This window comes from Streptopelia decaocto (genome assembly GCF_964273445.1).
Source record: "Streptopelia decaocto genome assembly, chromosome: 3".
In the NCBI taxonomy this organism is placed as follows: Eukaryota; Metazoa; Chordata; class Aves; order Columbiformes; family Columbidae; genus Streptopelia; species Streptopelia decaocto.
The window spans coordinates 121481914-121494225 of NC_138656.1; the positions used below are offsets into that span (position 1 = coordinate 121481914).

At 52.0% G+C, this 12312-nt stretch overlaps 1 protein-coding gene across 1 annotated transcript in view; it reads right to left on the minus strand.

Annotated features, from left to right (window-relative positions):
* The window catches only part of ZNF512 (zinc finger protein 512), a 17059-nt gene continuing 4747 nt past the window's right edge, over nucleotides 1-12312 (minus strand). Inside the window, 12 exon segments of the mRNA XM_082048777.1 lie at nucleotides 1-1953; nucleotides 1955-2194; nucleotides 2630-2728; nucleotides 3269-3331; nucleotides 4788-4889; nucleotides 5555-5749; nucleotides 6349-6516; nucleotides 7432-7530; nucleotides 8654-8740; nucleotides 9119-9243; nucleotides 11075-11158; nucleotides 11571-11657. Of these exon segments, the coding sequence (XP_081904903.1) occupies nucleotides 1873-1953; nucleotides 1955-2194; nucleotides 2630-2728; nucleotides 3269-3331; nucleotides 4788-4889; nucleotides 5555-5749; nucleotides 6349-6516; nucleotides 7432-7530; nucleotides 8654-8740; nucleotides 9119-9243; nucleotides 11075-11158; nucleotides 11571-11657 (1430 nt within the window). The 3' untranslated portion in view covers nucleotides 1-1872.

Genomic DNA, 12312 nt, shown 5'->3' on the forward strand with positions numbered 1-12312 from the left:
TGCTAAGAAAAACCTTCTTTAATTAATGGGTTTATCATGTTGTCCATCTCTTGGTCTGAAAGGCAATAGATGTGTGGTCAAAGTACAGCTGTGTAGACCAGAGCACTGAGGAGAAATGGAGCAGACAGACAACTGAACAGCACCAGAGCATGCAGGGCAACACACGGGGTGAGCTGAGCAAGGAGGGACGGTCCCGAGAACCCTACACACCACAGAGACAACAAACCACCTTCTCGCACTGGTTACGTTTTATTTTGTGTCTTCTGATCTTGCCCCTTTACTGCAAACCTTGTGCAAGCTGCACAAAGGTCACGGACCTGCACCTGCAGTGCAGCGCTGCAACCGCCCACGGGCAGAGCAACCCCGGCACGTGCAGCGCGGCACCGGCGCCGTCCCGGCACTGCAGAGCGTTAATCCCCGTGGGACAGACCGCGCCGCGCTGGGCTCTGCGATGCTTGTGGCACCGGGGGCAGCTCTGGAGAACCCCCCGGCCACGCCGCCCTTCCTGCCCCCAGGGCCAGCACCACCATCCTGGTAACAACACCAATGTACAAACCCGCCCGTCCTCCAGGAGCTTCCCCGTGAATTCCGCACCAGGGCTTTGGCAGACAGTGAAAATTCACGGGGAGGTTACATGGAGCCAGCTGCCTATTTTCGTGTCTGCAGAACTGCAAGGAAAAGGTCAAATTCTGCAAGTTCCTAGTACAGTGGGTCTTCGGATAACAGAGGTTCTGTAGAACACATTCTCTGAAAGACAAAGTGGGACTGACTGTGCTGCTGCTTCCTGCCAGCTTGCATGGCACCTGCTGAGATATTCCCTATGATCCAGAGTTCATGCCAACACGTGACTGAAGATAACAAACCCTCTCCATTTAACCTTTTCCACGCAGGGAAGCCACTGCTTCCTCACACACAGGAAAGAGGCAGTATTGAAAATAAACAGGTGATATAAGACAACAGTGCAGAAAAAAGGGGCAATATGGGAGCACGGGCACACTGGCAAGGCAGTTCAACAGAACCTGGTTTCAGCATTAGCAAGACCGCTGTTGCACATCTGCGCCACCTCGCAGTGAGTTTGTTTCCCAGGTGAGTCTGAAACAAGTGGTCTTCGGAGGTCAGTGCAGCCCGTTAGTTACCGGGGGTCTCTGAAAGGCCAGTGAGGCTCCAAGAGGCCGGAGGGTATCCAGTTCTCACTGGGCTAGAAGACCTTCCACGTACATTCAGCGCCTGGTACCACAGAAGACGGATGCCGGGAGAATGCCGGGTTCCTGACCAGGGTGACAGTGACGTCCCACCGCTTCCCGGCAGACCAGAGCTCGCGCGCTGAGCCCCACGTCCGGCAGGCAGCAGAGGCAGTGCCGCAGACGGGCACACGCCAGGCGGCTCTTCCCACAGCGGGACAGCGGCGGGGCGGCTGGAGCCTGGGTGCTCTGCACAGCAACGCGCGGCTGGTGGGCACACTGTGCAAGAAAGGGCTCCCCCTCACCTGAACACTGTGCGAGCCAGTCCCTTACAGGGAGAACTGCTGAAAAAGGACCCTGATCTCACCCATCGGAGCAAGACGATGAAACAGACAGCTGCTGCACTGGGAACCACTAAACAAGCAATGAATGTGACCCAAACGGAGACTGCGACCAGAGCAGGAACGATGCTGGGTCCGCTGCTAGTGCCGCTGTCCAGAGAACCATGGCAGGAGCAGCCCCTGCGCCCCAGCCTGGGCTCCAGGCCTCTCGCTGCTGACCAGAGGCAACAGTTTCAAAATAACGGTCACCAGGTAGAGTGGAGTCACGGTCCCAAAAACATTCAGTTGCTTATCTTGGTGCTGTGGGTTACGAGCCTGATGGAGGTGGTTTGTACTAAAAAGCTTTAGGATTACTCCTTCTCTTGTCGGGGTTTACTTGCGGCCGCGCTTGCGGCTGGTTTTTGGAAGTTCGGCTCTCTGCGTAGCTGGGGGCTCCCCCTCCTCACCGCTTGCGCTCTCGTTGTCTGCCCGCCGGGGACGGCCTCTCTTACTTCTCCTCATCTTTTCAACCCCAGACGTGGGAACCTTCTTGGCAGACAGGGCCCCAGTTCTCTTCTTTCTGCCCCGGGTCAAAGGACGTTTCTTCCGTTGCTTCTTCTGCTCTTCTCTTTGGCGGATTTTCATCAGCTTCTCAAAGCTTTTGGTGGTAGTTGTGTTCGCATCAAACCAGTCCTGGAGGGTTCAGAGGCAACAGGTTGGTACTGATGGTGAAAATACCATACAAAGCCTGTAAAGGCTTATAATAAAGCTGTCTTGTGGGACAAGGGTTTCCTCACACACAAGATCTGGAAGAGCAGCAGCCTAACAAAGCTCTGTTCTTTGATGTTCCTCCTCAGGTGCACTGAGAGGATTCAGATTTGATTTGGCAATTGCCTGGCTAAAGGCACGGGAAATGCAAGAGCTGATCTGAGCAGCAGCAGCGTGGGACAACACGCGATACGACACAACACCTGCTCCCCAGCTGCGTTTAAGCAAATCCAAGACCACTTGAGTCCAGGACTGTTCCCAACAGTGAGCAAGGAGAACACACACCGGAGCAAGCACGCGGCACGTCCTTCCCCAGCCACCCTCCCCGCTCCCGGCCGGGCTGCCGTCCCGCCGCCTCACCTCGGCGTGCACAGAGTTGATGTGGTACTTGACGCCGCTCTCCGAGATGAACTCCTTCTCGCACAGCAGACACTTGTATTTACCAGCCACAAAGTCTCCCTGCCACGAGAACAAAAACAAGCCATCACCAACTGCTGCCTAAAGCCTGATACGCCTATGTATTGTATTTTATGGTTGGACTCGATGATCTTGAGGGTCTCTTCCAACCAAAATGATTCTATGAGTCTGTAAATCTTGCTCAGATATAACCTGGCAGCAAAAAGCAGAAACTCCTACTCATAGCAGATGATGCTTCAGCTACAGGAGCACTGACATTACCGACCAGTTCTGCCCACAACGCGCCGGGCTGCTCTGTGACACGTTACAAGGTCTCCAGCACTGCACCTGGAGAAAATGCTCTTGTAGCTGTGACTGTACAAGGTAGGGCTGCAGTTTCACTAAGATCACTGCTGCCGAGATGCTTCCTCCTTGCCTTCAGCAGCGTTTGCAATGGCGAAGTCAGGAGCACATACGAGGTACTCAAATTGTGAGGAACTCCGCTTAGCAGATGGCAGAACAACAGTTGGAACAAGGAGATCGGAGGGCAGGGACAGTGAGGCTGTGGGTATAAAAGACAAGGAGCACAGGAAGGCTACCAACCAGGGTACATGTGCCGAGGTGAGACTTGAGTCCCGAGACACTGCCGTAGACGGACTCACAGCCCTGAAACGGTACAAAGAGAGCGTGTCAGCAAAACCCTGGTAAGAAATCGCTTATCCCTGCACAAGAAAGTCCAATCCTCTGGATGACAGCTCCAAAAAGGATCAGAGAAGTAGAGGGAGACACGGCTCCTACAAAGCCAGAAAGCTTCTGGTAAAAACACCATTAAAGGAGATTCAAGCTTTCAGCATTTCCAGTTTCTGACCACGTTTAGGCATAATAAAGAGACTCCTGTCACAGGTGCACTCACATTCTATCAACAGCCTGAGTAAAATGGCAGTGAAGCCCTCAGCACAGAGAATAGATTTTGGAGTGGCTGATACTTGGTTAGAACCTCATGACTAAACGAAGTAGGAGTCTGGTGAACACGAACTAGCTCAACTAGCAGTTTTAGGGCATCACACATGACCTGTTAGGTGACATTCTCTTGCTTAAACTAGAAAGGAATTCACCTTTGGTTACTGTCTGATCGCCACTTTGCCTGAAGCACATTAGAGATTAATTTCAAACAAAGCGGGGGGAAGTACGAGACACTCGGATCTCAGCGGCACAAGCAGAACCGCCAGGTCCAGCGCCAGCGGCCGCTCTGCAGGGCAGCTCGGCAGGCCCGGCCCACCAGGAGCTTCGGCACCAGCCCCGGGTGCACGACCACGCTCAGCCGCAGCCCGGACCCTGCGACAGCAGGTGGGGGCAGGACGCGCCTCTGGGTCACGGGCGGTGAAACGGGACAGCTGCTTTCTAGGACTGCTCCATATACAACGTTACATTGCAATTCTTATACCTGGAAATGAAACAAGCTGAAAACTGAGGAGCAAGTGCTGGGGTGGGGCAGGGCAGGGGAACGGCATTGTCTCTACACCAAACCCATGTGGAAGCCACCACGGACTCCTGCCGGTCTGGCAGCGTGCAGCACGTGTCACATCTGCCACCGCTTCCATCAACGGTGCCAGTTCTCTCTGGATCTGAGCAGTGACTGCTCCGTGGGACCGTGAGAAACCAAGTGCACATCCATCCCCAGAGCAGGCTGCCAGTGCCATGCATTTGTCTGCTGGAGCCCCTTTCCAGCTTCCAAAAGAAAACCTAAGTGCTGTGCCAGACAAAGTCCCTCTGCTCTTACATTTCCATCTCTGCTCCTCCCTTCTTCTACAATTAGGTTTAGTACACCTGCCAGACGGGCAGGGGCTTCTCGTTTTCCCACTGCTCAAACCTCCAAAGGGACGAGCTCACAGCTGGATGGGAGAGCAGTACCGGTCTGACACCCGTTATTGGCTCTGGCGTGGACAAACGTCCCCAGGGTAACAGCCCAAACAGGGGCTCGGTTACGCTCACCAGCTGTCCTGAGACAGAGCAGAACCTGCCTCCCACAGAGACAAACTAGATTCAAGGTTGTGGAGAGTTGTTGGCTCACACAGCCCTGACATCTGTCCCCTTTGAGGCTTCAGGAACGCTGAAGGGTTACCTGGTTGGGGCAGTGGACTCTTCGGTACATCTTTATCTCCGTTTTCCATTTGCACAGCACATCTTGACTAAACGTGGGCAGTCCAGGACGAGTGTATTTCAGCTGAGATAAAGAGATGGAATGAAAGCTGGAGGCAGCGTTAGCCACACGCGGTGCCGAGCCCGTCCCCCTTTCTTCCAGGCTGACACAGAAGTGCTATTTCTTCTCCTGCTCTAACAGCCAAACTCTCAATAACCAACCTTTTCCTGTCTCACTGACTCTCTACAAACACAACTGAATCTGGAAAAAACCCACAATACCGGAACCCAAAATGTCCCATAACTCTGATTACAAGAATTCCTCTAAATGTATTTACCCCCTTAAAATCACATATCATCCTTTTTCCTTGTATTTCCCTTACAACCTCAAAGATGCTCCTAGAAACTCTGAAGTCTGAAAAACATATGAAATATCAGTGCCTGGCAGCAGTGATCTGCAGCCTTGGACTTGTGAGTGGCACACTGCCCGTAACTGCCTTTGTGCCCACGGAAAATTACAGCAACGGGACTTGGAGTCATTATAGCCTGACTGGATAAAACATTCTGATCACGGCAACTGCTACTGTATCAATACCATAACCTACGACCAGAGAGAACAAAACCCGATCCCTCCTACAAGATATCAGTTCCTCAGTACTGCTTTCCATGGGCCACTGGACACTTGCAACACTGCAAGACTCCTCTGACGTGAAGACTCAACCCTCATCTCGCATTTTTAAGGCCTTGTACCTTGCGGTCGTCCGGAATCAAGTCCTGCAGAACTTTCCTCTTGGGCCACTCCTTGGCCAGCTCTTCTCCAGCCAGCTCATGGAGATAGTAGATCGCCACCTTTGCAGATCTCCGCTGAACTCTGCCTGTGCTGCTTGGCTCCCGCTTTATTTCCTTCAGGCTCTCTGTTCTCCTCTCCTCATGGAGGAAGGTGACCTGCAATGAAGGGCAGGTGAACCTCCTCCACCGGTTCCCATTTCAGTGACACTAAACGCTGCCAACAGATAACCTACAAAATCCCTCACAAAACCGCTGCTGCAGCTGCGGCTCCCTGTCACAGATACAGGACAGACGCACGTCCCGCTGTCGACAGACCCCGAGCCTGCTCGGGGATCACAGCAGGGAGGGTCACACAGGGTCTCATGCGATGTTCCACATCACTCGCTGTAACACACAGACAACAAGTGTGGTGCTGCCTGTTCTGCTCCAACACTGGGTCTCCAAAGAACAAAGAAAAGCATCTTATGAGTTACACGTGTCAGTATCGTCCTTCCGTGGAGCCAAAGTCAGTCTGGGGAAGATCGACTGCTGCCATGGTGATTTACTGTTAAAAGCTTCATCCCAGTCACAGAACAGCAGCAGCTGCTGCTTGAACGAAAGTGTCAAGGACAGAATACTCCAGAGGGGCAGAAAAATGCCGATTTGCTATCTCTAATTACCCACCCAAGCAGCAGACAAAAGCCTACATGTGTCTGCAGTCCAAATGGCTGAAGTCCCACCGCACCACCCTGACAACCACAGCAACTTGCGCTTACCGGGCCGTGCTTAGATCTGAGATGGTAGACAAGTCCTGCCTTTGACTTGTATGCTTTTCCACAATGGTGGCACTTCATGGCCATTTTCTCCAGCTCCGAAGCAGCCTTCCCACATTTCTTAATGTGATACAGGTATCCCATTATGCTGGTGAAGCTGCCTGTGCAGCCCTGTCAATGCAGAAGGAAAATGCATGGAAGAGAAGCCCTCCGCAAGCGATCAGAAGACCACTGTGCACAGAATGCGCCGTCTGCTGAGCCAGGCACCGTCACTTTCCCTGCCAGGCCAGACAATCAGGCAGTAAACTTTAATGTCAGTCCACTCAGATAAACAAAATATGGGATAAAGAATTGCCTACAACTGGAATAAACTGTTTCTTAGAACTTCTTTGTACGTAGTGAATAACAGAAAATTTCAACGTACGGAATGAAGAAACCACCTGTGTCCTGGGCTGCACCAAAAGGAGTGTGAGCAGCAAGAGCACAGCATTCAGCTCTGGGTCCTCAGCACAGGACACACACGGAGCTGCTGGAGAGGGGCCAGAGCAGCCCCAGCAATGACCCGAGGCTGGGACAGCTCTGCTGGGGACAGGTGAGAGAGCTGGGGGGTTCAGCTGGAGGAGAGAAGCTCTGGGGAGACCTCAGTGCACCTTTCAGTGCTTAAAAGGGGCCGATAAGAAAGATGGGGACAGACTTTTGAGCAGGGCCTGTTGTGATAGGACAAGGGGTGATGGTTTTAAACTAAAGGAGATTCAGGCTGGACATGATGCAGAAATTGTTTGTGCTGAGGGTGCTGAGAGCCTGGCCCAGGTTCCCAGAGAGGTGGTGGCTGAACCATCCCTGGAGACATCCCAGGCCAGGCTGGACGGGGCTCTGAGCAGCCTGAGCTGGTGCAGATGTCCCTGCTCCCACACAAACCCTTCGTGATTCTATGACGCTCTGTCTTACAAGCATAGCTAGGGTCTTGAAACAAGCCCAGCTCTGGTCAGCACCAAAGCGCACCCAGCAGACTTCTCGTGATTTTTACGTTCCTGCCTCTGCTGCTGTTCAGGTCAGGACACTGAGCACGATGCAGCTTGCCCTTACCTCTCTCGTGCACTTTAGTTTGCCCATACGCTTCAAAACCTTCCGAAGGCGGTCTCGCTCAAGCTGCTCATCCACTTCTCCTCCCTCCTTCACAACTGGCTAAAGCACAGCAGAAAGATGAAAGAAAACCACAGGATGCTCAGCATTTACAGAAGTGTATCTAATACGATGATCACTCTATATCCCAGAACAACTGAATTATCTTTAAAAGCAGTAAACTGCCTGAAAAGCACTTTACAGGTAAGAGTTTTAACATTTAGATAGCTATGTATAAACAAAACCTTGACAAGAAATGGTCACAAACTATAGCTGCTGGGAAGGACAATGTACGTATTTCCATAATTACCTCCCTCCCCTTCTGCCTGTGGAAAGCACCTACTCACCTATCTTCAACACTTGCTGGCCTTGCCGTTCCCACCGAGCCCCACTAGAGCTAAGCAGGGCCACCTGCAATGGTTATTGCGCCTGTGCGAACCCACAGCTCCGGCGCTCTGTGCTCTCTCTGATGGTTACTGTACGCTATTTCCTACACTGACTTATAATGATATTACACCCACGTGGAATAAAGAGGTGGTACTGAGTGACACACGGACTCCTCAGGGCCTATTTCATTACCCAGTACAGCTGTAGGTTCAGAAACCACAATACTGAGAACTATGTAAAAAATAACAGTAACAAACTATCTAAGCCTTACCCAAACTTCCAACTGACCTTTCCCAAAGCTCTGACTCTTCACAACTATGACAGGAGACATTGCCTTCTTTAAAGTAAGAGCACAGAGGAAAAGCAGACTGCAGCATTAGTATCTTCACAGTGAGCAGGGACAAGACCTAAACTGCTGCTCCTGCTTTTTTACCTTTGGACTTGTAAAGAACTCAAATCTGGTCTGCTCTGGATGTAGAAATACTCGTACTTTCTAGCAAAGGACTGAAAAATACAGCCTAATGAGCAATCTTTTTTTTCTGATTGAGAATGCCTTTTGTGTGTGGCATGTAACCAGCCTAAACAGAAGTTAATGCCCTCTTTCTATGATGTAGCATGCCTAACATTTCTGCTAACATTCTACTGTTTTTTCCAATGTCAAATCTCACAGGCAAAATAATAGATAGAGTCTATTTGAACAGCTACGACATTTGAAACCCCCTGTTCTCTTCCTGTGTGCACCAGGGAAGAACACAGGCTGTGTCGCCTGCAGGATGTTCGGATGCACAGCAGCTGTTACCTGGTTGTTGTGGTCTGCCATGACGTGGTATTTCATCCCTCCTAAAGACTTGAGCTGCTTCCCACAGTGATGACACGTGAACATTTCCTAGGAAGAAGCAAAGACACAGTGCGTGTAACTGCAATTAACCAAAGGAGGGGGAAACTCGGCAGTGGGAAGGAGCAGGAGAGCAGAACATTTTAACTGGGCCTGGTAACTTCCCATTAAGAACAGAAGAGATTTTATGGAGCCTAAAATTTAGGGGAATAATGAAATAGCTACTCCTTTGTTCGCTACCCCAAACCTCCAGCCAAATGCTAAGCACAAAGCACCGAGTGCAGCCTCTTAGAGATGTAAAAAGGACTCTTAGAGACATGATGATGAGACGAAACGGGCTGTAAATGCAACACAAACCAGTGTGAAGGCATTTCTGTCAGTAAGCTGGAGAGGAGTAAAGGAAACGTTGCTCATTTCTCGCGTTCTTACCTGCCTGCAATTCAGCATATGTTTCTTCAGTCCTTCTACAGTCTTTCTCACCACGGCCCGGCATGTTGGACATGTAACTCGGCCTTTGTCCTGGATCTCCAGCGACCACCGCTCCTCCATACTACCTGTCAGAACAGCAGCTTTGGAATGCAACTGCAAACACAGGATCTTTTTTTTCCTTCAATGTGCACAATGAATCCCAGAAGGAAAAGGGCCACACGCTACCAAACCCGTGTCCAGCCACACTTCAACAGGCTTAGCTCATTTTCAGCTCTTAACGTGTCGGTGACACAGACACAGCACTGCTTTGGGGAGGTCATTTCCCAAAAGCTCTTTAACCCCACCAGCCCCTTGGGAGAAGTGTTCTCCCACTTGTTCAGTAGAGGTTTCTTCCTTCCTTCATTTTTATTACACAATTACTTCAGGATGCAGAGTAAACTGTTCTTTTGGCCACAGGGTTTTCACAGCAGAAGCAGCCCCGGATGTGACTGAACGCTTCAGACGAGCGCACAGCTCGTTGTGCCGGCCCGTCTCCAGAGCCCCACCTGTCACCCGCGTGGGCGAACAGAGCCGGGCGGCACCCGCCGGGAGAAGGGCCTTCGGTGGCACCGCTCCCGTTCGCGGCCTCGTGTTCAGACGCCAGGCAAGAGCCTGGCATAACCCACAAGGATTACAAATTACTGAAATGGGGTCTGGGAAGAAAGTGGCTTAGCAGCCACCTGCTTGAACTCTCACAGTGAACAGATCTAAAGGCTTCCTCTTTGCCCAGTACAACAGGCAGGGGGGGCTGGGGAAAAGTCTGCGAATCAAACAGCACTTGGCAGAAAACTGGCACATTTAACAAGCACTGTGAGCCACACACACCAAGTCATTCACTCACTGAGTCAAGGCTGTGTTGTTTTTCTAGGACGGACTGCTTGAGTCTCTGGCTAGCAAGGCACCAGAAGTGATCTGGCAGCAACAGCTACAGAGTTTTGCCTGCAGACTTATTCTGCCGAGTAAAAAAGTATCAATACTTTTAAGAGCTTTGTAGCAAAACTCTTCTAACAGGTGTTTGCTCTAGTTCCAGAAGTGATTCCCCGTTCACTGTTGCATTTTGCAGCGGTAAACACGCGTGGAGCTGCAGTGCTGGGCAGCCAGCAGCGTTTCCAGCCCCGCTCTGCAGCACACCGGGGGCACACGGGGCAGCCCTTCCCTCCCAGCCCCGCTCTGCAGCACACCGGGGGCACACCGGGCAGCCCTTCCCTCCCAGCCCCGCTCTGCAGCTCCACGGGGGCACACGGGGCAGCCCTTCCCTCCCAGCCCCGCTCTGCAGCACACCGGGGGCACACCGGGCAGCCCTTCCCTCCCAGCCCCGCTCTGCAGCACACCGGGGGCACACCGGGCAGCCCTTCCCTCCCAGCCCCGCTCTGCAGCACACCGGGGGCACACCGGGCAGCCCTTCCCTCCCAGCCCCGCTCTGCAGCACACCGGGGGCACACCGGGCAGCCCTTCCCTCCCAGCCCCGCTCTGCAGCACACCGGGGGCACACCGGGCAGCCCTTCCCTCCCAGCCCCGCTCTGCAGCACACCGGGGGCACACCGGGCAGCCCTTCCCTCCCAGCCCCGCTCTGCAGCTCGACGGGGGCACACGGGGCAGCCCTTCCCTCCCAGCCCCGCTCTGCAGCTCCACGGGGGCACACGGGGCAGCCCTTCCCTCCCAGCCCCGCTCTGCAGCACACCGGGGGCACACCGGGCAGCCCTTCCAGCCCCGCTCTGCAGCTCGACGGGGGCACACGGGGCAGCCCTTCCCTCCCAGCCCCGCTCTGCAGCTCGACGGGGGCACACCGGGCAGCAGACGCCTCTGGTGCACAGCAGTGAACAAAAGAAACACAGTGCTGCTCACAGCCAAGTCTGACAATCACATCTCTTTTAGCTGCTTTATAAACAATTCTAAGCAACTGCTGCTTCTTTTTACCTGCATCATAGGTTTCTGGTTCTTTCTGAACACCGTGGCCTTTTGTTTTGGAGTTTTGTTGTGTTCCAGCTTGTTGTTTTTTTCCTGTTATAACACAAACAAGAAAGATCAGAAGACTTAATTCTTGTTACAAGCGCCCTGTTACAAAAAGTGGAGATTTTTTCCTGGGAGGTTGCTGTTTAGTCTGCTGTCTCAAAGCTGCTAATTCAGAGATGCTCAAGGCTTTTTTTTTTGCTTTTTTTTTTTAAAGAAATTTCCATATTACGTTCCCATCTCCCTTTCAAAACCCATAGCTATTTATAGCTCCAGACATTAGTCCCATCCAGATATCTGTAATGGGAACTCTTCACACTGAAACATCCTCTGTTCACAAAATGGCTGAGCCAAGATATACGCAGAAACAGAGCTGGCAGACAGCAGAGGATCGCCACTGGCAGAGAGGAAGCCTGAAGTACCTGAAGGCTTTTAACTAGGAATTACAAGTTATTTGTTTTACCTGAAATCTTCTGCTTCTTCTTGGGAGAGTCTTTAAGATCTTCGCCTTCCCCTTGCTCAGATTTCCTCTTGCCTTTCAGTACTTCTCCTGGTAATGAGTAAGAACAGAAATGCTTCAGTCTCATTATTCAGTCTGGATAACGTCTTTGAGTTTGCTGCTGCCTCAGATTATCCTTGTATTCAAAACCTTAAAAATAAGCTTTTGACTCAATAACATTTAGGCACTCCCCAGCCTGCAGGCCATAACACAGACGTTATGGAAGAAACACCGTGCCACAGCATGGTCTGGGAGAACAAGGTCATTTCATAAAGAGCTCGTCTGCACGCACACAAAAACAAGCACAGAGAAACAAGGGCACGTGGGAAACCCAAAGAATATCCTGCCTCCCCGCGCTGTTTCCTATAAGCCTATGGGGGGCTTGTCTCCATGAACGCAGAGAAGCGCAGAAGCACAACGGCAGGCAGAGGAACACAAATTACAGACTCAAAGCACAAAAATGTTCCCCGCGGGTCTTTCCCAGAACAACCACCCGCACGAGTCAATGGGACCGCGCTCTGAACACCCTTTGGAACGGGCAGGTAGGGGAGCGGCGGGAACAACGAGTTAGTGCCTATGGTTATGTGATACATGGGACAGTAACGATGAACAACTCAGGATTACACCAGACCGGGATATTCAGGAGTGGTATCAAAAGAAGGGAAAGGGAGAGAACTAACTGATTTGGAGAGGATCAAGTGTGGGA